The sequence below is a fragment of the Anabrus simplex genome, chromosome 2 (assembly GCF_040414725.1).
Source record: "Anabrus simplex isolate iqAnaSimp1 chromosome 2, ASM4041472v1, whole genome shotgun sequence".
In the NCBI taxonomy this organism is placed as follows: domain Eukaryota; kingdom Metazoa; phylum Arthropoda; class Insecta; order Orthoptera; family Tettigoniidae; genus Anabrus; species Anabrus simplex.
This window is the reverse complement of record NC_090266.1, coordinates 1114551126-1114575310: the sequence shown is the minus strand read 5'-3', so window position 1 is coordinate 1114575310 and position 24185 is coordinate 1114551126. Positions and strand designations below refer to the sequence as shown.

At 40.1% G+C, this 24185-nt stretch overlaps 1 protein-coding gene across 3 annotated transcripts in view; it reads right to left on the bottom strand.

Annotated features, from left to right (window-relative positions):
- Positions 1–1049: 1049 nt before the first annotated feature.
- The window catches only part of LOC136864728 (FGGY carbohydrate kinase domain-containing protein), a 150164-nt gene continuing 127028 nt past the window's right edge, over positions 1050–24185 (bottom strand). For 2 of the 3 annotated variants that reach the window (XM_067142072.2, XM_068226399.1), the window contains exons 8-9: positions 5501–5781; positions 1050–3498 (exon numbers count right to left, since the gene is read on the bottom strand). In XM_067142072.2, the coding sequence (XP_066998173.1) occupies positions 3417–3498; positions 5501–5781 (363 nt within the window). In that variant the 3' untranslated portion in view covers positions 1050–3416. Of the gene's footprint in view, positions 3499–5500; positions 5782–22679; positions 22817–24185 lie in introns of those variants that run through there. The other variant, XR_010859364.2, reaches the window with a different exon arrangement.

The window sequence follows — 24185 nt, the reverse complement described above, 5'->3', positions numbered from 1 at the left end:
ACATTTCTCTCTCAAGGAGCCGTTTTAAAGAAATACTTTTCTTGTTGATCTATCATAACATATATGCAACATCTTATGAGAATTTCTTGCCCTCTTGGATCTTCTTTGTTAACATTAACTAAACTACTTGTTTACAAGAAGAAATGAAATAGAACAAAGCCCAGATTAGGAACTTTTCAAGAACTTATCAAATGTACTTGCTATTAAATCAAGATTGATTGATTGTTATTCCTTTCAAATATTTTTTTTACTTTAAAAACATTGTATTAAACTGTAAAATGATAACTTATTTAACAAAAAGAATGAAGAAGAACAGAATGTAGTTTAAGCTGCAAACACAACCTGTAAAGGGGAAGAACTACTAGCAGAGCCTTGGTTTCCTTGATATATCCATGGCTCTTCAAATGGTGAACAGCATCTGAAGATTTTTTAAATTTTCCAAAACTAATAGATCGGGAACGACTATTACATTGCACTTTATTGCCTGAGACTTATGCAAAATATTCTCAGCATCATGGTTTTCTTTTGGCAGCCTTCAAGAGTGCTAACAATAATGCATTCAATAAATTAAAAGCAGAAGGATGCAATCTCTTCTGTCCACAATAAATCAAAGGCTCAGTCTCAAATGAAATTACAGATTCTGCTGTCTCGTGGATTGACCTGCTACCACCTTGCCCTCTCTTTGCAAATACGTCTATGTTGTTGGCTCTGGAGAGAAGAACAAACCACCTCCTGACTCGTCCGGCTGACCAAGATATCACAGCACGTTATCACTCTCGGAATACTGCGTGATGTAAGAGGCGTGCTACCCTTCTAGAGAGTCTTGCAGCATGGGTCTTGTCAGCAAACCATCAAGAAGTTTTCAGGCTTCTCAAGAAATGTATTGCCATTTCCCAGTCCTAGTTATTACCAACTGGACTTTTGATATAACTATTGATTTTAACAAAACTTGTACCCGAAGGAAAATATTTCTTCAAGTAACAGTCTGACAACAACAGTGATTGAGAATAAAATCATAGGAGTAAAACCAAGGAAAGACAGCAGCGGGATTTTATTTGGAAATATCTCATTTTATTATGTATAAAGAAATTCATTTTGATATTGTACAAAATTTTATTCTGTTGAATTGGACACTTGGACTCAGGAACATTTTATTTGGCTTTAAAAAACCAACCTATTATTATGTTTGTATAAAATTATCGTTTAGTGTGTATTTTAAAAATTTCATCTGTCATCACAATATTGTGAAATATCCTATACCTACACGAGCAGTTCTGGAAGTGCATTTCCTGTTGCATAAATGAAGACTTTTCTTGAACATATTATCACTGTATCAACAAGAAAGAAGACCGACCTAATTTGTTGGAATAATGAAGATTTTAATTGGTGAAGATAAAATCCAAAAGGTGACTTCTGCATTCTAATTGGTTTACGTTGGTGGTTGCACCATTTTCGTTTTCTTGACTTGTCCCACATTCTTCTGTGGGAGTGAAGTAACATCCACGTCTTTGATCGCCTGACCGTCTTAGCTAGAAGTTGTGCTCGTCCCGAGCTTCCCGCTCGGATGCCTGGTCTCAGTGCAAGCATTGTTTCTTCAGTTATTTCGTTTTTTAATTTTTTTTATTTAAATGTCAAAAAATTTACCTTCTTTCTTTATGCAGGAGTTCCCTTTTGAATCTAGCTACCTCTGTTAATTTTGCATCATATGACTTAGCTATCAGCTAAGGTCAAGAACATCTTTGTTTGGAGGCAATACCAGTTTTCTGAACCTTTGTATTAACTTGTATACTTGGCGACAAAACATGACTGCCTCAGTTCCTGGAAGACAGCAGTCAATCACACCCTGCATCCTGCTGAGTGAATGAGTTCAAAGTTATCCTTGTTTGGTGTGGAGATGTTGCCAAACCACTTTCTTCAGTCTTTACTCTTTCTTAGTGTGGAGCGCACTAGACGATTTGGCAACTCTGGCCACAGTAGACATATTAAATCCTATAAGCCTCTAATAGACAATGGGCTGTCACCAGAAAGTAGTGGTGTGAGGTGAGGTCGTCATGTTCTGTCCCCAAGTATAATCATCCTCGGATTTGCCTCCTATTAAATCTGTGTAACCTAACTAATATGACTGCATTCCTGCTCTACCGATGTGAAGTGTTTCAGCAGTGTCACAAATTGTAATCACCTCTTTGTTAGTGTAGGAATTTTATTTACATTTTTGTTTGTGTAGAATGGGACTAATCCTTACTTTAATTGACATGTATCATCGGATTAGGTTTTTACAGTTTTGATTTTGGTGCAAGGCACATGTATAAGTTAAAGTCATCGTTTGTGTGCGATGTAAAGGTGCAGGTATCTCAAAGAACACTTATTTCCCTTTTGTAATTATGTGTGAAGAATATTTTCAATTTTTGAGTTTCTGATATTGTCTTTTTCTAAATACCCTGTAAATGATGTAATCCAAGGGCAATTACCCTCTCCAGTTTCTTTTATCACAAAAGTATACATTCCACCACCTCTCAGGGTTCCTGGTTTATAGAATTTTATGTTGCAATGTGTTTTGACGACCTAAAGATTAATTTACATCTTTCCAAATTTCATTCTTTTATTACTGTTTGTGTAATTCACCAACTGTGATTACAGGAGAAATATGCCAAAATACAGATTTCCAGGGAGTATGGAAGAACTGGTCACACTGAACAAAACTATGCACTATTTATATTTTCTGAAAACATTATTATTCTGATTCTTTGATTGATTGATTGATTGATTGATTGACTGACTGACTGATTGATTGATGAACCTTTCTTGTCTGCCTGACATGTCTTCAAGACTTTTATTGTAAGATCTATCTGTGTCTTTTTTTTTTTGCTAGTTGCTTTACGTCGCACCGACACAGATAGGCCTTATGGCGACGATGGGACAGGGAAAGGCTAGGAGTGGGAAGGAAGTGTTCCGTGGCCTTAATTAAGGTACAGCCCCAGCATTTGCCTGGTGTGAAAATGGGAAACCACGGAAAACCATCTTCAGGGCTGCCGACAGTGGGGTTTGAATCTACTGTCTCCCGAATACTGGATACTGGCCGCACTTAAGCGACTGCAGCTATCGAGCTCGGTCTATCTGTGTCAGTGCGATGTAAAGCCAACTGAAAAAATAAATTCTATTGTCCCTATAACTGACAACTGTTCCTCCTATGCACACTTGTTTATACAAAACAGTAGATGGAACAATCTTAGACAAATCGTCTATTTCTCAGAACTGATACACGTATCCACTGAATCCAGTCAGGAAATATCTCCCTTTCATCACAATATCAACTGAGAAAAATACATAACATTTGGACATTGCCAAAAGAATGAACCACTAATAACTGAAGGGAAAAAAAATCCAGTGCTCCCTATTAACTAGATGCAATATGTTATTCATTTATCACTCATAATTTTCTTGTAAGACTTCTGATTTTCTACCATCTTTAAGAAGACTTGGTATTTTCTGGAATGATACCTGAAAGTGAAATAATTACATGTTTATATCAGATATTACTGAAAAAAATAAATAAAAAGAACAATTAGGAAGTGTTTGAGTGTTCAAAAATGTCAAGGTCAAACAAAGACTGAAGTTAAAAGAAAATCTCTAATAATGCAACAATAAAACCAGGGATGATTGAAAGTAACTTAAAAGCTCTTCAGTCTGTCAAACACACAAATTGAACATAAATATTACACCTAACATACCTGTATAAAAACACACTAGTGAACAAGGAATCCTTTAATAGTGTGTATTTTTATTTTTGTGTGTTCGACTGACTGAAAAGCTGTTAAGTTACACTTTACTGAGTCGACAGTGGAATATATGGCTTCCTTCTTTACAAACCAGGGATGATTAGAAACAATACTGTGAAAGAGAAATACAAGAGATTCGGGAAAAGATAAGTGCATCAGATGCATATCATGGTTAAGGTTGAAGGCTAGTGAGCATACATTTTTTGTATAGTGAAGTATAAATGAAGTATAACAACTTGAGACCCATGAAGAGCGGTGGGACTATGAAGGTCATAAATGATGCCACACCACAATAACATTAGATAACTGTCAACCAGCTCAACTTTAGTAACATATACAAACATTTTACACGACTTTGGACATAACATATATGACATTCATGTTTGAACTTTTAATGTTCTTATTGTATTGTTAGCTCAATTTTAGTACCATATACAAACATTTTAAACGACTTTGGACATAATATGGATGACATTCATCTTTGAACTTTTAATGTTCTTATTGTATTGTTGTTTTTATTGATTCTTTTATCCAGTATTTTGTTAGTACATTAAATAGTTTTAAATAAGGTCTTTTACATGCATGTGATTTTAATCTAAAAGCTGAAGAAAAGAATTTTAATTCTCAAAACATGTAGTTATATATATTTATGTATTTGATGGTTTAGTATATACTGTATACCAGATTTTGAATTAAATTGACAAAGCTAACCTTGACGTAATTAATAACAGTAGTTTTGTGTTAGACGACTTGAAAAATGATGATGCTTGTTGTTTTAAGGCGCCTAACATCCAGGCCATTGGCTTGGAAAGTTTAAAGGAGCATTTTGGGCACCTTATACTCTTTTACTATCATAAGGCCAAAACTACTGTAGTACCCAAAGGAAAATTTCTGTTGGTTACGACAAAGATGCTCTAACTGATCGGACATGCCACAAGTGGTTTCCAGATTTCAGTCAGGAATTTTTTTTTTTTTAAAGTCAAGTCTTGCACCACAGACCTATGAGTGCTGACATAGAAGGCATTACTCGAAAACAACCCATGGATTACGACAAAGGAATAAGCACAAGACCTGAATATATCATCCCATAATGTGAGGAACCATCTGAAGAGGCTTGGTTATGTTCTTCACTGTGATATTTGTGTAACACATGAACTGAGTGAACAGAATTTGGTTCAGGGAGTGTTTCTCTGCGATTCTTTGTTGGGATGCAATCAATATGATCCTTTCCTAAAAGTCTCATGATTGGTGACAAAGAGTATTTAAATATGATAACACTGTGAAAAAGAAATCATGATGCAGAAAAAATGTGACTCCCCCATAAGGGGGTTGCCAATGACGACAAAGTATACTAAGAACATTCATGACCATATAAATGATTTCTCAATATTGATAATGAAACTTTCAAGGCTTTGAAGACCACATTCTTCGTCAACGACTATGATAGTTTTAGAGTGGAATTGTTTGAAGAATTTAGGAATTGTTCTTCTTGCACCGGTCATGAGGCTCATCACCTCGATGTTATCGACTCGGTATTCGTGTTGGTAGAAGGGGATAGTTGGTTCATAAGATGCTTTCCTTACCGGTAACACAATATACATAACTGATGACATTCAACTAAGAAGATACAAGCTAGTTACTGCCACAGCAAGAAGCCTTCCATGCTGAGTGGAGTTATTTTATGTTTTCTCATCTTTTGAAAATCAAACTTCAGTGGTACATACCTATGCTCATCAGTTTTAGGCCTGACGATGTCTGCAGATCCACTCATAGCAACAGCAGCTGATTGAACATCAGAAAATACAGCTGATGCAGAAGCTCCCAAGATGGCTGCACCCAATAATACAGACTCTGTTTCATTAGGACATAACACGGGCAGTCCTAGGGCATCTGCATGCGTCTTGACAAAAAGACGATTCCGACTCAAACCTCCACACATCACAATACTCTCTATTTTTCTGTGACCAGCTGTTCGTAGGGTATCGATGATCTGTAAAGTCCCGTACTGCAAATAAGAAATATCACACTTTGAAATACTATTAATATGACAATATCTGTCCATACTACTAATAGTAATTTGTTCATTACGAAATGTAAAAAAAGCCTTCAATTTAAGTAATTACTATGAAAAACATTTGCAGAGCTCTTCTAGATGAAGGTCATTTGTTAAATCCAAATTAATGACTGAAGGAAGACTTATGTATCTACAGGATGTTCTCAAAATGACTGCCCAAAATAATTCAGACAATAGTAGAGGCCTAATGGAAAGACACAGAAAAGGCTGCACAGTTATATGTCCCTTTTCCCAGGATCTGCATATCCTCCATGTAGGGCACTCTATCCTCTTACGGATCACTTGCTTAATCACAGAAAATTTTCAAAATATCTTCCTTCTACTTTGGTACTACCATCACAATCCTCACTATCAATAATAATAATAATAATAATAATAATAATAATAATAATAATAATAATAATAATAATATTATTTGCTTTACGTCCCACTAACTACTTTTACGGTCTTCGGAGACGCCGAGGTGCCGGAATTTAGTCCCACAGGAGTTCTTTTACGTGCCAGTAAATCTACCGACACGAGGCTGTCGTATTTGAGCACCTTCAAATACCACCGGACTGAGCCAGGATCGAACCTGCCAAGTTGGGGTTAGAAGGCCAGTGCCTTAACTGTCTGAGCCACTCAGCCCGGCATCCTCACTATCATCAGTCTAATAATGTTAGTCATGATAACTGTTACCGTGGTTGGTGGAACAGTAGAGGTGAAAGAAGGTGCCAGGGTGAATGGGTCTATATATCAATTCAAAGTAAAACTGCAACAAGGTTATATTTTCTTTCCTTTTTTTTAGAATTTCAAACTTAACAATCTTTCACTAAGTGAACACAATAATTTATCAGGTAAAATGCCAAACTAGAAACAAGACAAGAAAGATCCCAATTTTAGTGATTTTTACACTCTTGGGCTACGCGCCCCTAGTTTTACAATTTTGAGCTCTTAGCTCAATTTTACCTAAGGACAAATTTTAATGCAAGGGCAGAAATCCCCTAATGCCTGGAGCACATGCTCCCAAAATGTCAATGTCAAGCCTCCCAGAGGCACCTTTACAACACTTGAAAAAAGCTGACACGCTCTCAGTTTTTCAAGCCTCTTAAAGACAATACCAGACTTTACAATTAATTGCCATCAAGGCACAAGCTTACAAAAATGACACGGGGGTATCTTGTACCCAACCTACTGGGCCTTAGCAGAAAAAGAACAGTTTAAGTAAATGGCCTGAAATACCAAAATGAATGGAGGCGTGTACTGGCACTCCTAAATACTCATTCTGAAACCTAAAAGGCACTAGGCCGATGAAACAGGGGCTATTCCCAAACTATGGAGGTAACTCGTATAAGAATATTTTAAGACATTACAGAAAGGAAGAAAACCAGTTACGAAATGTAGTCACCTCAAACCAATATGAAGGGGAGCTCGACAGGGTACAGCACTCTCTATCCCCGATTTACAATTAAAGATTTTATGAAGTTTCACATAAGCCGGCAAAAATTACATATTTAGAAAAGTAGGTTACATGGAAAAGTTTCGGACCTATCCCTCGGGTTAAAATGCGGAGCTAGCAAAAGGTGAAGATGTTAAGTGGCCATACCTTGTCGAAGTACGGCTGCCTGATGAAAGGGGCACCTCCCGCCTCCCGCTTCACATACACGCACTTAGTTAGATGTTGATCAAGTGGCCAAGAGAAGTGAAAATCCACAGTTTATAAACCCTTGGGGAAGGTTCGAGACCTTTCCTGAATAATCAAGACACACCCATGGCATTTTATTGGTTAACATCACAAGTTACACTCAAAATCGAAGAAGAAATACGTGATAGGCTGAAAATTAATTACAGAAATTAGGGATTGGCTGAATTCAAAACTGGCGGCAAGAAAATATAAATATTGCCAACCCAAAGATGAATGAACAAAATTTAGTAAAGAAAAAACTTATGAATACAAAATTTCTTCAAAAAAGGTTCTTTCACTTCACACCAGGGTGCATGATCATAGCTTGTGTAGTGACACCTATGAGAGATTGTCCACACTTCTTGATCAATGGAAAACAAAACAAGTTGAAATTCACACAGTCCTGGCAACTTCATAATCACAAAATTATGGTAGAGACATCTTCTGAGGAAAAGTTTAAGTAGGTCTAGTTCCAAGTTCAGTGTTTCTCCTGTAGAGGAGTTCTAATTGGCGCAAGATTTAAATGTGTGGCATAGAGGTGTACCTCCTGGTACAGACCTACCCCCCCCCCCCCAAATGTCTTTCCAAGGGGTGACACAGAAGAATTTTGAAAAAATTATTCTTTAACTTTGAAGGGAAGAAACTTTTTTTTTTAAGTAGTCAGGTAGCAACTCATTAAACTTCAGCTTTAGAGTGTCTCTCTTGTTGCAGAATGTGAAATACATATGAATATTTTTGAAGGCAAGTCCTGCCGCCACTGCCGATATCCAGTTTGACGTCGCCCGGACCCCTCAAGTACCCACAGATACACCTCTCCTGCAACTATGAGAGGGGTAGTCGTCGTGAAGGACGCCGCAGATCAGAAGTGTATTTACAGTCCCCAGATGAGTTGGCGGTAGGGGCGCCGTACTTCAGCCTTTGCCGGGAGATTGACACCGGCGTGCCGTACACAGCTAGACATCATGGGAGTGGAGTGGGCCCGTACCCCACCTCAGTGGCGGTACGGCGACGAACGGCTGCGGGGACGCTGAAACAGTAAGATCTCGGTGACAGAAAAGTGTTGTTGGAGACTTGAGAATAGAGGGTACGATCTTTATTGGTGATGCTGAGGATCAAAACAGAATTTACGGAAGAGATTGGAGGTAAAGACTTTAGCATTATCAGAACCTATATACTGACATGGACCAAAAGAAGCAAAGATGGTATTTAAACAAGCGATGGTGGACTGAGCGGTAGCCAGCTTAGTCGGAAATAGCCAGGAAAATCTTGTGAAACCATCTACACACACAAGAATGAATTTGTTGGCATTACCCTTTGACTGGGGGAAGGGTCCTACATAGTCGATATAGAGACGTTCCATGGGGGCGACGCTTGATGAGAAGACAGTAGACCTAGCTTAGTGGACAAGGTGGGCTTACTAAGCCAACAAGATTTACAAGCTTTTACCAATTCCTGAATTTTGCCGTCCATACCCTTCCAAATTAACATTTCTTGGATATTTTCTCGGGTTTTGAAGATGCCTAAATGCCCCCCTAATGGGGTCTCATGGTAGTACTTGAAGATCATAGGTACAAGAACCGCTGGAACCACAAATTTCATCTTCTGATCATTCCTCGACGGGCAACACAAAACCCTATTCCTCAACACATAAGGGAGGACATGTTCCCCGGAAGAAAGGGTTTCCATAATAGGAGCCAGCACTGGATCTTCACGTTGATACTTTTCAATATCCCTAAACAACATGGGGGCATCAGTTAGAATGGCATTTACACAAGGAGGTATGGCCTCGGGAAGAGAAGAACTATCTTCCAATTCAGAGGTCTCCACATCATAAGTGAACATGCGGCTTAATCCATCCGCTACAACATTTTCAGATCCTCTGATATGCCTAACATCAAACTGGAAGGCCGAAATCCTGATGGCCCATCGGGCTATACGACCAGTACGACGCGGCCTAGCTAAGACCCCACTTAAGGCTTGGCTATCTGTTTCCAAGTCGAACTTGACATGTTCCAGATAGAGGCAGAACTTCTCTAGTGCAAATAAGACTGCCAAACCTTCAAGTTCATAGATGAAATACTTGGCTTCTTGAGCCGATAATGTCCTCGATGCATAGGCGATGGGTCGCCTTCCGAGTTCAGTCTCTTGAAGAAGGACTCCAGCCACTGCCAACGATGTTGTATCGGTTTGGACGATGAATTTCTTCGAGAAATCAGGCATAGCAAGGACAGGGGCATTACAAGGAGCTAGTTTCAGGTCTTCGAACGTGGCTTGTTGAGAAGGCCCCCACTCGAACTTGACGCCTTTCCTACGAAGTAAGTTCAAGGGCTCCGCTCTGTTAGCAAAGTTAGGGATAAATTTCCTGAAGAAATTCACCATGGCAATGAATCCTGCAATACCTTTGATGTCCTTAGGAGGTTTGAAATCATGGATGGCCTGTGTTCTAGAATGGTCAAGAGCAACACCGTCGGGCAACACAATATGCCCCAGACATGAAATGGAAGGCTTAGCAAAAGCAACCTTAGATAGCTTAACAGTTAACCCTGCCTTATGAAGGCGATTAAGGACATCTTTCAGATGATCTAGATGTTCTTCAAAGGTCTCAGAAAATATGACAACATCGTCAAGATAATGGTATAAGTATTCAAACTTGATGTCGGAGAAGACCCTCCGAAAGGCATGCGGTTGTACTCATACAAGTTCCAATCCGTGGCAAAAGCAGTGAGATGTTTGGATTCTTCTGCTAGAGGGATTTGATTATATGCCTGATTAAGGTCTAATATGGTGAAGAACTTAGCTTTCCGAAACCACAAAAAACAAGAGTGAAGGTCGGGAAGAGGCACAGTTTGTAACACCACCTTCCAATTTAAAGCCCTATAGTCAATCACAGGCCTGAAGCCACCTTGGGGTTTCGGAACCAAGAAAATAGGTGAGGAATATGGGACTTAGAGGGCTGAATTATACCATCTTTCAGCATCTGATGTATGATCTCCTTCAGAGCCTTCATTTTTGGAGGAGATAACCTATAAGGTGGAAACCTAACTGGGATCGAATCAGTAACCTCAATCTTGTATTCAATAAGGTCAGTAACACCAAGAGTAGCAGAAAAAACATCTGGTAACAACTGACACAACTTACGAATACTCTCAGCTTGCTCCTCAGGTAGATGTCTAAGGTCTAACAACATCTCATCCTGTGTAGGCAAAACAGATGAACATGACACAGAATTACATTTTATCAAGGGAATTTTACAATTATTGGCAAACTTGAAGGTGCACGTCTTGCTCTGAATGTCGAGCACTAGACCGGTATGAGACATGAAATCCGCTCCTAAAATAATGGGGCAAGACAAGTGCTTAGCCACAAATAGTTTTACTTTCCAAGTGAAATTAGAAATGCAAATTTTGGCAAGGATGAAACCTAAAATTTCCAAGGGAGAGGAGTTAGCCGAAACACATTGAACCAAAGACGAACAATAATTGGGAAATTTACAGACAGACTTTAATTTAAAGTACCATTCAGCCAAAATAATAGAACAAACGCTCCCAGAGTCTAATAGAGCAGTTAGCGGTTCATTATTCAACTCAATTTTCAGAAAAGGTACAAGTGCGGGGGTCTCCGCTGCAATCCTAAGACATTCTTTGGGACCTTCGAATGATAAATTAGAAAAGCCCTGACTTTTCCCTGAGCTTTCGCTGGGTTTAACAGGGGCCGAGCCTGAAGAAGGTGAGCGCGCCGACTCAGCCGAAGCCACTAGTCACTTTTGACTATTTGCGTTGGTGGAAGTTGCACCAGAAGTTGAACTGGAGGGGGTGCTATTGGCATTAGGGCAATTCTTGGCAATGTGATTGAATGAGCCACACTTGAAACATCCTTGTGATAACCCTGCTCCATTCTTTGCTCCACTGGATTTACTCAAAGGACACTTGTTGCGGAGATGTTCCGTAGACCCACACGCATAGCACTTACGGGTGGTGATGGTTCGGCGAGGTTGAGGCCAAAAATTACTCGAGGACGGAGGGGGCTCCTTAGCAACACGTAATGTGTCAGCATACCTAACTCCTTCGGCTGAGACAGCCATAGCCTCTAATTCGGCAAAAGTTTGAGGACGCGACGCAAAACACAGATATGACCTGTAGGGTGGAGAAATCTCTTCCACAATGGCCTGCACAATTTGATCTTCTGGGAAATGAAGAGCAAATACCCTTGTGTAAAATTTAATATCCTGGATGAAGTCGGCAAGATTTTCATCCAGTCGCTGTACTCGGTAATAATACCTTTGAATTAATGAAGACACTGCTCGAGCGGGAATGAAGTTTGCCAGAAGGTGTGCATGGAAGCCTTCAATGGAAGATTGCTCAGCGATGGCTCTAACGACCTATGGAGTAAGGGTAAACAATCAGAAGAATTTGAGAAGGGGAAAGAGAAAACACAAGGGCGTGATACTGAAACTCAACTAAAAATCTTAAAAATGAAATAACATCGCTAGTAGAATTGATCGAAAATTTAGAAATTCCTCTAAGCAACATCGCCAAAGGATGAGGCAAACTACTAAACCCAGGTAACATAGTAGGTAACGGCCTAGTGGGTGAAGAGGCTTCAGAGACAGCGTTATTCAAAAAGAAAGGTGGAATTGAGGTACGACGATCAGACTCATTTCCTAATGGGGAAGACTCTGTTGAGTAGCCACAGATTTTCTATTTTCTTCACCCTTGGAAGAATCCTCCTCATTAGCTATGTTTACCACCGTGGGCTGGTCGGTTTTGGGAGTAGCAGACCCAGATAACAATTGACTAACCTTACTGGACATATTAGAAAGGTGTTCAACAAGATTACTTGCCTCCTTACCCTGAACTTCATTTAACTTAAGAGACAATAGATCACTAAGTCTATGGTAAAAATGGAACAGTCTAGCTTGTAGTCTTTTGAGTTGATTTGGAGATGGATCACTTACTTCAAAAAAACTTACTACAGAAGCTAGCTCGGTAGTGTTGTCTGTGATAGTAGACAGAGCCTCATCAATGTCCTTCTCTCCCAATGTTGGGAGACTAATAGGTAACCCTAATGATTCTTTGAGCTCAGTAGTATCTGCCGCAACCATGCCTCCAGATTGAACATTTCTAATACCTAATTCATAGATCAATTCCTCCTTGTGCAAGTAGCCGGGATGGAGGACTTCGCGAGGGCCGGACATGATGAGAGAGATTTACAATTTTAGAAATTTGGAAAAATTCCAGCGACTGAAAAAATAGTTAGAGTACAGATCAAATCCTATGTTTAGCTGTCAAAGGGGCTTAATAGAGACCCATTCAACCATGCTCTGCTACCACTTGTTACCGTGGTTGGTGGATCAGCAGAGGTGAAAGGTGCCGGGGTGAATGGGTCTAACTACCAAATCAAAGTTAATTTTAAAACTGTAACAAGGTTATATTTTCTTTCCTTTTTTAGAATTTCAAACTTAACAATCTTTCACTAAGTGAACACAATAATATATCAGGTACAATGCCAAACTAGAAACAAGACAAGAAAGATCCCTATTTTAGTGATTTTTACACTCTTGGGTACGCGCCCCTAGTTTTACAATTTTGAGCTCATAGCTCAATTTTACCAAAGCACAAATTTTAATGCAAGGGCAGAAATCCCCTAATGCCTGGAACACATGCTCCCAAAATGTCAATGTCAAGCCTCCCAGAGGCACCTTTACAACACTTGAAAAGAGCTGACACGCTCTCAGTTTTTCAAGCCTCTTAAAGACAATACCAGACTTTACAATTAATTGCCATCAAGGCACAAGCTTACAAAAATGACACAGGGGTATCTTGTACCCAACCTACTGGGCCTTAGCAGAAAAAGAACAGTTTAAGTAAATGGCCTGAAATACCAAAATGAATGGAGGCATGTACTTGCACTCTTAAATACTCATTCTAAAACCTAAAAGGCCCTAGGCCGATGAAAGAGGGGCTATTCCCAAACTATGGAGGTAACTCGTATAAGAATATTTTAAGACATTACAGAAAAAGTTACTTAAGAGTTATTTAAGTGCATGTGTTTCCAGAAAACTGGACTGTAAAAATATTTTCTAGAATCTTGTATTATGTTTTTCAGTGTCATTACTGAAGCATTTGACTGTTATTACCCCCTTATATGGACTAAGAAATCTACTAATCATCAGAAAACTAATTATCAGGTAAAATGGTATACTGCTGAGCATCATCATTCTCTTTTAACCGTCTCCAGTCATGCGGGTGTTGTACAAGAGCACTCTCCATTTTTGTCTGTCCAGGTACATTTCTTCGTTCTCAACTCGGTACCATTCCATTCCTCTTCCTTCCAGGTCCTGCTTTACTTGACTGATCCACCGTTTCCTTGGTCTGTCTCTAGGTCTTTTGCCTTCTAGTTCCTTTTCTAGCCATTGTACTGCTGTTCTCATCTGATCCATTCTTTTTACATGGCCATACCATTTCAGTCTTGATGTTCTTACATTTTCGCTTAGCAACTGCTTTACTGGTGAATTATGATGGATTTCTTCATTCTGGATCTTATCTCTCCTTATTTTCTGTAGCATTGACCTCAGAAACTTCATTTCTGCAGCTTGAAGTCTGCTACTATCTCTACTGTTGATCGTTCAGGTTTCAAGGGCATATGTAGTTAATGGCACGAAATATGCCTGATAAAGGGTTCTTTTTGTACTTAAGGGTATTTGTTAAGCACAAAGTAAAAAAAAAAAATGGTTACACTAAACTATTCACTACATAAAATAGAGAACACGTTAAATATCCAACAAAATATAAAAGTGGCACTTAGATAAGTTAAACATTCTGCAAATATTACTTTTATAGAAAATTCTAAGAATTGGTGTACAGCAGCTTGGACAGTAATTAAAGGTGTCACATCTTCTAATGCAAAACCTGTGGCTATAAATGACCCTAATTTGTTTAATAATTACTTCATCCATTCCGTCGAAGACATCTGTTCTAAATTTCAACTATCAAGTAGTATGGCTACGGAAAAGCTGACAAGCTTTAATTTCAAATTGACCACATGTAGCTTGCATTTTAATTGGAGAATGGTTAACAGCGAAGAAGTGGAAAAAGTTGTTAATAATATGAAACTTTCAGAGAGCAAGGAACACTGCGGCATTACCTACAACATTTAAAAATTGATCAATAGTTCTATCTCTATTTCTCTGACACAGATCATAAATGAATGTCTTCAAACTGGTTACTTCCCAGTGCAACTAACAATTACTAGGGTAGATCCTAAATACATAAAAAGGTGATAGGTCAGAATGTAGCAGCTATTGTTCAGTCTCTATTGCTCCGATTCTCCCAACATTTTTTGAATATATGATGCTAATCCTCCATGTAGGGCACTGTATCCTCTTACAGATCACTTGCTTAACTTAGATGAGAATGTACAAACAAATAATGTCCTATATGCAGATGACTCTACTTTCCTGAGCTCATGCCAAAATACTGATGAACTACTTTTGTTGTCTGAACACACATTTGAGGAAGCTAAATCATAGTTTAAGATAAATGGTTTACTCCTTAATTAAGGGAAAACGCAAAACCTAATTTTCAACCCAAAAAATCAAGAGAATGAATTAAAGTATAATAAACTTGACACAAAGCTGACATGGAAATACAACATTAGCCGTATTTGTGTCAGGCTATCCCTACTCTGTCATCTGAAGCATGTAGTAACTAAAGCATATGTGCGTTCTGCATATTTTGCATTTTTGCAGAGTATTTTTTGGTATGGTTTAATAGTTTTTGGCTACAGTTCACACATAAGTGATATTTTAAGGTTGCAAAAGAGAGCTATTCGCACCATTACCGGTGTTCCCCCTTACTCTCACTGTTAACCACTATTCATTGAGCTGTCTATCTTAACAGTAATCAATTTATACGTATATAATTTTCAGATATATATAAAGAGTAACCCCAGTAATGATTTGCCAGCCGTGCAGTTAGGGGCATGCAGCTTGCATTCATGAGATAGTGGGTTCAAACCCCACTGTCAGCAGCTCTGAAGCTGGTTTTCAAAGTTCACACCAGGCAAATGCTGAGGCTGTACCTTAATTAAAGCCACAGCTGCTTCCTTCCCACTCCCAGCCCTTTCCTTTCATATTGTCTTCCGTACGACCTATCTGTTTTGGTGCGACCGACCGACCAACATAAAAACATAACTTATTAATACAAAACTTCTTCAAAAAAGGTTCTTCTACTTCGCACCAGGGTGCATGATCATACTTTATTAGCAGAGACATCTGTTGAAAAAGGTCCAAACTTCCTGATGACTGGTAAACAAAACACGTACAATTTCATACAGTACATGAAACTTCAAAATAAGAAAATTACGTCCAATTACTGTAGTAACATCTTCTGAGTAATGGTTGAAGTAGGTGTAGTTTCAAGTTCACTATTTCTTCAGAAGAGGAGTTCTTTTAGGCGCAAGATTTAAATGTGCGGCTTAGAGGTGTACCTCCCGGTACAGACCTCCCCCCCCCCTCAAATGTCCTTCCAAGGGGTGACACAGAAGAATTTTGAAAAAAAATTATTATTTAACTTTGAAGAAAAAAAATTCTACGTTTTTTTGAAGTACACAGGTGGAAGGTAGATTAACCCCAGCTTATGAGTGTCTTTGTTGCCATAGTATGTGGTATCCATGTTGATAATTTTGATGGCAAGTACTGCCACCGCTGCCGATATCCAGCTGAGGTAGCCCGGACCCCTCAAGTACCCTCAGATACACCTCTCCCGCTACTATGAGAGGTGTAGTCATGGTGAAGGACGCCGCAGATCAGAAGTGTATCTACAGTCCCCAGATGAGTTGGCGGTAGGGGCGCCGCATTTCAGCCTTTGCTGGGAGATGGACTCCGGCGCGTCATACACAAGTAGACTTCACGGGAGTGAAGTGGGCCCGTACCCCACCTCAGTGGTGGTACGGCGATGAACGGCTGCGGGGGCACTGAAACAGTAAGATCTCGGCGACAGAAAAGAGTTGTTGGTGACTTGAGAATAGAGGGTACGATCTTTATTGGTGATGCTGAGGGGCCTGCGGCGTGGAAGGCATTTGCCAATTGTGTGGATTTGCAGGAGATGGGGGCTTGGTAATGGCCATTCGGGAACAGATAGCAGTATAACCCGAGGGGAAGATCGTACATACAAAAATATATGTCACAAAATCAAATAATTTGGGGCTGAAGGCCACCCAAAAATATAACCTTCGAACTGCTACTACGCGTTGCTGGCAAGGTTAACAATGACATTACACAGGTTTCACCTGGGAGATGCGGACCCTAAAGATTCTCTCGGTGGCTGGATTGCTCACCAATAATGTAACAGGAGTCAGGAAATCTAAAATGATGCACGGCCCATGAAATCTGGGGGCAAGCTTGCCCGCGGGAACAAAGATTTTTACCATGACTTGATCTCCTACTTTTAAATTGGTGGGCCTCCGTCCACGATCATATCTTTCCCTAACCTTTTCATGAGAAACTTTAAGATTGGCCTTAGCCTTCTTCCATAGATCTCTAATATTATCGGGATCTATTGTCTCTGGTAGAATATCATTAAGTGACCAACGGTTAGAGAGCGGCGTGTTAGGTACAAATTTAAACATCAGAGAAGCAGGAGTAAACTTATGGGCCTCATGAACTGCTGAATTCAAAGCAAAGGCCAACCAATGCAGGGACGTATCCCACCTGGAATGATCTTCATGATGAAATGCGATAAGCGCCGATCTCAGATTACGATTGACCCGCTCAGCCAGAGATGGTTGAGGATAATACGCCGAAGAAGTTACATGAGAGATGGACAGATCAAAACAGAATTTACGGAAGAGATTAGAGGTAAAGGCTTTAGCATTATCAGAAACCAAATATTGACAAGGACCAAAAGAAGCAAAGATGAAATATAAACAAGAAATGGTGGACTGAGCGGTTGCCAGCTTGGTCAGAAATAACCAGGAAAATCTTGTGAAACCATCTACACACACAAGAATGAATTTGTTGGCATTCCCCTTTGATTGGGGTAAGGGTCCTACGTAGTCGATATAGAGGCGTTCCATGGGGCGCGAAACTTGATGAGAAGATAGTAGACCTAGCTTAGCGGGCAAGATGGGCTTATTAAGCCAACAAGATTTACAAGCTTTTACTAATTCACGAACTTCACCGTCCATACCTTTCCAAATAAACATCTCTCGGATCTTTTCTCGAGTTTTGAAGATTCCTAAATGCCCCCCCAATGGGGTCTCGTGGTAGTACTTGAAGATCATAGGTACAAGAACAGCTGGAACCACAACTTTCATCTTTTGATCATGCCTCGATGGGCAACATAAAACCCCTTATCTCAACACATAAGGGACGACATGTTCCTCAGAAGAAAGGGTTTCCATAATAGGGGCCAGGTCAATATCCCTGAACAACATGGGGGCATCAGTTAGAATGGCATTAATGCCCGAAGGTATGGGCGTGGGAAGGGAAGAACTATCTTCCAATTCGGAGGTCTCTACATTCTGAGCGAACATGCGGCTTAATCCATCCGCTACAACATTTTCAGATCCTCTAATGTGCCTAACATCAAATTGGAAGGCAGAAATCCTGATGGCCCATCGGGCTATACGACCCGTACGGCGCGGCCTAGCTAAGACCTAAGTTAAGGCTTGGTTATCATTTTCCAAGTCGAACTTGACATGTTCCAGATAGAGGCAGAACTTCTCTAGTGCAAATAAGACTGCCAAACCCTCAAGTTCATAGATGGAACACTTGGGTTCTTGAGCCGATAGTGTCCTAGATGCATAGGCGATGGGTCGCCTTCCGAGTTCAGTTTCTTGAAGAAGCACAGCAGCCACCGCCGACGACGAGGCGTCGGACTGAACGATAAATTTCTTCGAGAAATCAGGCATAGCAAGAATGGGGGCGTTACAAAGAGCTAATTTCAGGTCTTCGAAAGCGGCTTGTTGAGAAGGACACCACTCAAATTTGACGCCGTTCCTATGAAGTAAATTCAAGGGCGCCGCTCGGTTAGCGAAGTTAGGAATACATTTCCTGAAGAAATTCACCATGCCTATGAATCTGGCAATACCTTTGATGCCCTTAGGAGGTTTGAAATCAAGGATGGCCTGTGCTCTAGAATGATCAATGGAAACACCATCGGGCAACACAATATGACCTAGAAATAACATGGAAGACTTAGCGAAAGCAACCTTAGATAACTTCACAGTTAACTCTGCCTTACGAAGGCAATTAAGGACCTCTTTTAGATGATCTAGATGTTCTTCAAAGGTCTCCGAAAATACGACGACATCATCCAGATAATGGTATAAGTATTCTAACTTGATGTCAGAGAAAACCCTATCTAGTAGTCTGGTAAGCACAGCTGCTCCCGTGGGGAGCCTGAAAGGCACGCGGTTTTACTCATACAAGTTCCAATCCGTGGCAAAAGCTGTTAGATGTTTTGATTCCTCGGCTAGAGGGATCTGATTACATGCCTGATTGAGGTCTAAGATGGTGAAGATCCTAGCTTTCCGAAACCATGAAAAACAAGAGTGTAGGTCGGGGAGAGGCACAGATTGTAACACCACCTTCTGATTTAAAGCCCTATAATCAATCATAGGCCTGAAGCCACCTTGGGGTTTCGGAACCAGAAAAATGGGCGATGAATACGCTGACTTAAAATGATACCATCCTTTAGCATTTGATCGATGATCTCCTTGAGGGCCTTCATTTTAGGAGGAGATAGCCTGTAAAGTGAAAACCTAACTGGGATCGAATCAGTAACCTGAATCTTGTATTCAATAAGGTCAGTAACACCAAGAGTATCGGAGAAAACATCTGGAGACGACTGACACAACTTATGAATACACTCAGCCTGCTCCTCAGGTAGATGTCTAAGGTCTAACAATATCTCATCCTGGGTAGGCGAAACAGATGAACATGACACAGAATTACATCTTAGCAAGGGAATTTTACAATTATTAGAAAAATTTGAAGGTGCACGACTTGCTCTGAATGTCGAGCACTACGCCAGTAGATGACATGAAATCCGCTCCCAATATTACCGGGCAAGACAAGTTCTTAGCCACAAACAATTTTACTTTCCAGGTAAATTTAGAAATCCAAATTTTGACAAAGATAAAACCTAAAATTTCCAATGGTGGCGAGTTCACCGAAACGCACTGAACTGAAGACGAACAATAATCAGAAAATTTACAAACAGACTTGAATTTAGAATACCAGTCAGCCGAAATAATAGAACAAACACTCCCAGAGTCTAATAGAGCCGTTATTGGTTCATTGTTCAACTCAATTTTGAGAAAAGGTACAAGTCCGGGGGTCTCCGCTGCAATCCTAAGACATTCTTTAGGGCATTCAAATGCGGGGTTGGAAGAATTCCTACCCTGTTCCGAGCTTTCGGTGGTTGTAACCGGGGCTGAGCCTTGGGAAGGTGAATTTGTCGACTCAGCCGCTGCCACTAGTCACTTTCGATTATTCGAGTTGGTGGAAGTTTCACCAGAAGTTGAACAGAAGGGGGTGCTATTAGCATTAGGGCAATTCTTGGCAATATGAGAAAACGAGCCACATTTACAACAGCCTTGGGATGACCCTGCTCCATTCTTTGTCCCACTGGATTTAATCAAAGGGCACTTATTCCGGAGATGATCTGCTGACCCACAAGCACAACATTTACGGGTTGTGAAGGTTCGGTGGGGTGGAGGCTGAAAGTTACTCAAAGACGGAGGGGGCTCCTTAGTGACTCTTAAGGTGTCGGCATACATAACTCCTTCGGCTGAGACCGCCATAGCCTCTAATTCAGCAAACGTTTGAGGACGCGACGCGAAACACAGATATGACCGATAAGGCGGGGAAATACCTTCAACAATGGCCTGCACAATTTGATTTTCAGGGAAATGAAAAGCAAATACCCTAGTGTAGAACTTAATGTCCTGGATGAAGTCGGCAAGATTTTCATCCAGTCGCTGTACTCTGTAATAGTACCTTTGAATTAATGATGACATAGCTCGAGCTGGAATGAAATTCGCCAGAAGGTGTGCATGGAAGTCTTCTTTTTTTTTTTTGCTAGGGGCTTTACGTCGCACCGACACAGATAGGTCTTATGGCGACGATGGGATAGGAAAGGCTTAGGAGTTGGAAGAAGCGGCCGTGGCTTTAATTATGGTACAGCCCCAGCATTTGCCTGGTGTGAAAATGGGAAACCACGGAAAACCATGGAAGTCTTCTATAGAGGATTGTTCAGATATGGCTCTGACTATTTTGTCTGAGAGGACACCTATGGAGTAAGTGTAAATGATTTGAAGAATTTGAGGAGGAGAAAGAGAAAACACTAGAGCGTGATCTTGAAACTCAACTAAAAATCTTAAAAATGAAATTACATCATTAGTAGAATTGATCGAAAATTTAGAAATTCCCCTAAGTAACATAGCCAAAAGATGAGGCAAATTACTGAAGCCAGGTGACAGTACAGGTAACGGCCTAGGGGGCGAAGAAGTCTCAGGCACAGCATTATTTAAAAAGAAAGGTGGAATGGATGTACGACGCTCAGGTTCATTTCCTAATGGGGCAGAATTTTGTTGAGTAGCTACAGATTTTCCGCTTTCTACATTCTTGGATGGGTCTTCTTCCCTTACGATGTTTACAACAGTGGGTTGGTCAGTTTTGGGAGTAGCAGTCCCAGTTAACAATTGACTAACTCTACTGGACATATTGGAAAGGTGTTCAACAAGATTACTTGCCTCCTTACCCTGAACTTCATTTAACTTAAGAGACAATTGATCGCTTACTCTATGGTAAAAATGGAACAATCTAGCCTGCACTCTTTTAAGTTGATTTGGAGATGGATCACTTACTTCAAAAAAGCTAACTGCAGATGCTAACTCGGTAGTGTTGTCAGTGATAGTGGAGAGAGCCTCATCAATGTCCTTCTCTCCCAAGGTTGGGATACAAATTGGTAACTCGTATGACTCTTTCAGTTTGGTTGTATCTGCCGCAACCGTGCCTCCAGATTGAACATTTCTAATAGATAATTCGTGAAGTAATTTCTCCTTGCGCAAGTAGCCGGGATGGAGGACTTCGCGAGGGTGGGATATGATGACAAAAGTTTACTAATTTAGAAAATAGGAAAAAAAAATCCAGTGTCTGAGAAAATTGTTAGAGTACCAATTGAATATAATGTTTGGCCCTCAAAAGGGGCTTAATTGAGACCCATTCAACCACGCTCTGCTACCACTTGTTACGGGGTTACCCATGGACCAGCAGAGGTGAAAGAAGGTGCCGGGGTGAATGGGTCTAACTACTATGTCAAGAAAGAATTTAAACTGAAATGGAAGGTTATATTTAAAAAAAAAAAAAAAAAAAACAAGTTAACAAGTTTTCACTTAGTGAGATAACAATGACATAGCAATTTAGAAACAAGATTTAGAAAAATCCAAGATGTCAAAACTTTAACACACTTGGGCTACAAGCCCCTAGTTTTACAATTTTTGAGCTTCCAGCTCAAATTTTACAGAAGGGCATAAATTTACAAAAGGGCAGAAATCCCCAAAATACCTGGAGCGCTTGCTCCCAACACACAATATCAAGCCTCCCAGAGGCACTTTTACAACAATAGAAAAGAGCAGATGTGCTCTCAGTTTTTCCAAGCCTATGCAAGGCGATATCAGAAAATTACAAATTACTTGCCATCAAGGCACAACAAAATTTGAAACAGGGGTATCTAGTGCCCAACCTATTGGGCCGTAGTAGAAAAGAACAGGTTAAGTAAATGGCCCGAAACACAAATAGAATGGAGGCGTGTATCTGCACTCCAAGATATGAAGTCTGAAAACCTAAGGGGCACTAGGCCGATGAAACAGGGGCTATTCCCAAACTATGGAGGCGACTCGTATAACAATAATTTAAGACATTACGGAAAGGAAGAAAACCAGTTACAAAACGTAGTCACCTCAAACCAATATGAAGGGGAGCTTGAGAGGGTGCATCACTCTCTATCCCCGATTTACAGTTAAAGATATTATGAAGTTTTTACATTAGCCGGCAGAACTTACATTTTAGAGAAGTTAGTTACATAGTTAATGTTTCGGACCTTTCCCTCAGGTTAAACTGCAGAGCTAGCAAAATAGTAAGATGTTAGATGGCCGTTACCTTGCTGAAGAACTGCTGCCTGATGAAAGAGGCGCCTCCTGCCTCCTGCTTGACACACACACTAAGTTAGATGACAATCAATTGGCCAAGAGACGTGAAAATCCGCAGTTTATAAACCTTCGGGGAAAGTTTGAGACCTTTAATGAAAAATCAAGACACACCCACAGGGTTTTATTGGTCAAATTTAAAAGTGACACTCAGAATCAAGGAAGAAGCCTATGATAGGCTGAAAATTAATTACAGAAATTCATGACTGGTTAAAGTCAAAACTGGTGGAAAGACAAGATCAATATTGCCAACCCAAAAATGAACGAACGTAATTTAGTAAAAACATAACTTATGAATACAAAACTTCTTCAAAAAAGGTTCTTCTACTTCACACCAGGGTGCATGATCATACTCAATTAGCAGAGACATCTGTTGAAAAAGGTCCAAACTTCTTGATGACTGGTAAACAAAACACGTAGAATTTCATACAGTACATGAAACTTCAAAATAAGAAAATTACGTCCAATTACTGTAGTAACATCTTCTGAGTAATGGTTGAAGTAGATGTAGTTTCAAGTTCACTATTTCTCCAGAAGAGGAGTTCTTTTAGGCACAAGATTTAAATGTGCGGCTTAGAGGTGTACCTCCCAGTACAATTATTATTATTATTATTATTATTATTATTATTATTATTATTATTATTGATGGTCTGGTACCCACAACAAAATGCATGACCGCTACATGGCGGTAAATTGCATCTGCAGCCACTGTCATCGTTGACCATGTGACTAGCACCATAGTCGCACGTAGGCAAGTGCACGAGATTTCCGGCGACACAAGTGATATACTTCCGTGCATTATTGGCTTTATTATAGAGGTGAACAATTGCACAGTCATTATCATTTCTATCACTTATTTCAAATGAGTTTAAATTTTTATTTATATGCCAGGAGAATCTACTGTAATCTAACTTTATGTTCTCCAAAGGAAAAGATGGTTCTTGAAAACAAACCCAGGAAAGATTAAAAATGATCAGTTTATGATCAGAATAAGTAGGCCCTACTTTATGAACAGTAAAATCAATTGGTTTCAACTCCCTTTTCACCCCACCGCCATTTAGTTGATTTACCCCCCCCCCATCCTCCCTAAAAGGAGGCGTGTTTCCTTATTTTTTTTTTTTTGCTAGGGGCTTTACGTCGCACAGACACAGATAGGTCTTATGGCGATGATGGGATCGGAAAGGCCTAGGGGTTGGAAGGAAGCGGCCGTGGCCTTAATTAAGGTACAGCCCCAGCATTTGCCTGGTGTGAAAATGGGAAACCACGGAAAACCATCTTCAGGGCTGCCAATAGTGGGATTCGAACCTACTATCTCCTGGATGCAAGCTCACAGCCGCGCGCCTCTACGCGCACGGCCAACTCGCCCGGTTTTCCTTATGTTTAATAATAATAATAATGTAATTGGCTTTACGTCCCACTAACTGCTCTTTTACGGTTTTCGGAGATGCCGAGCTGCCAG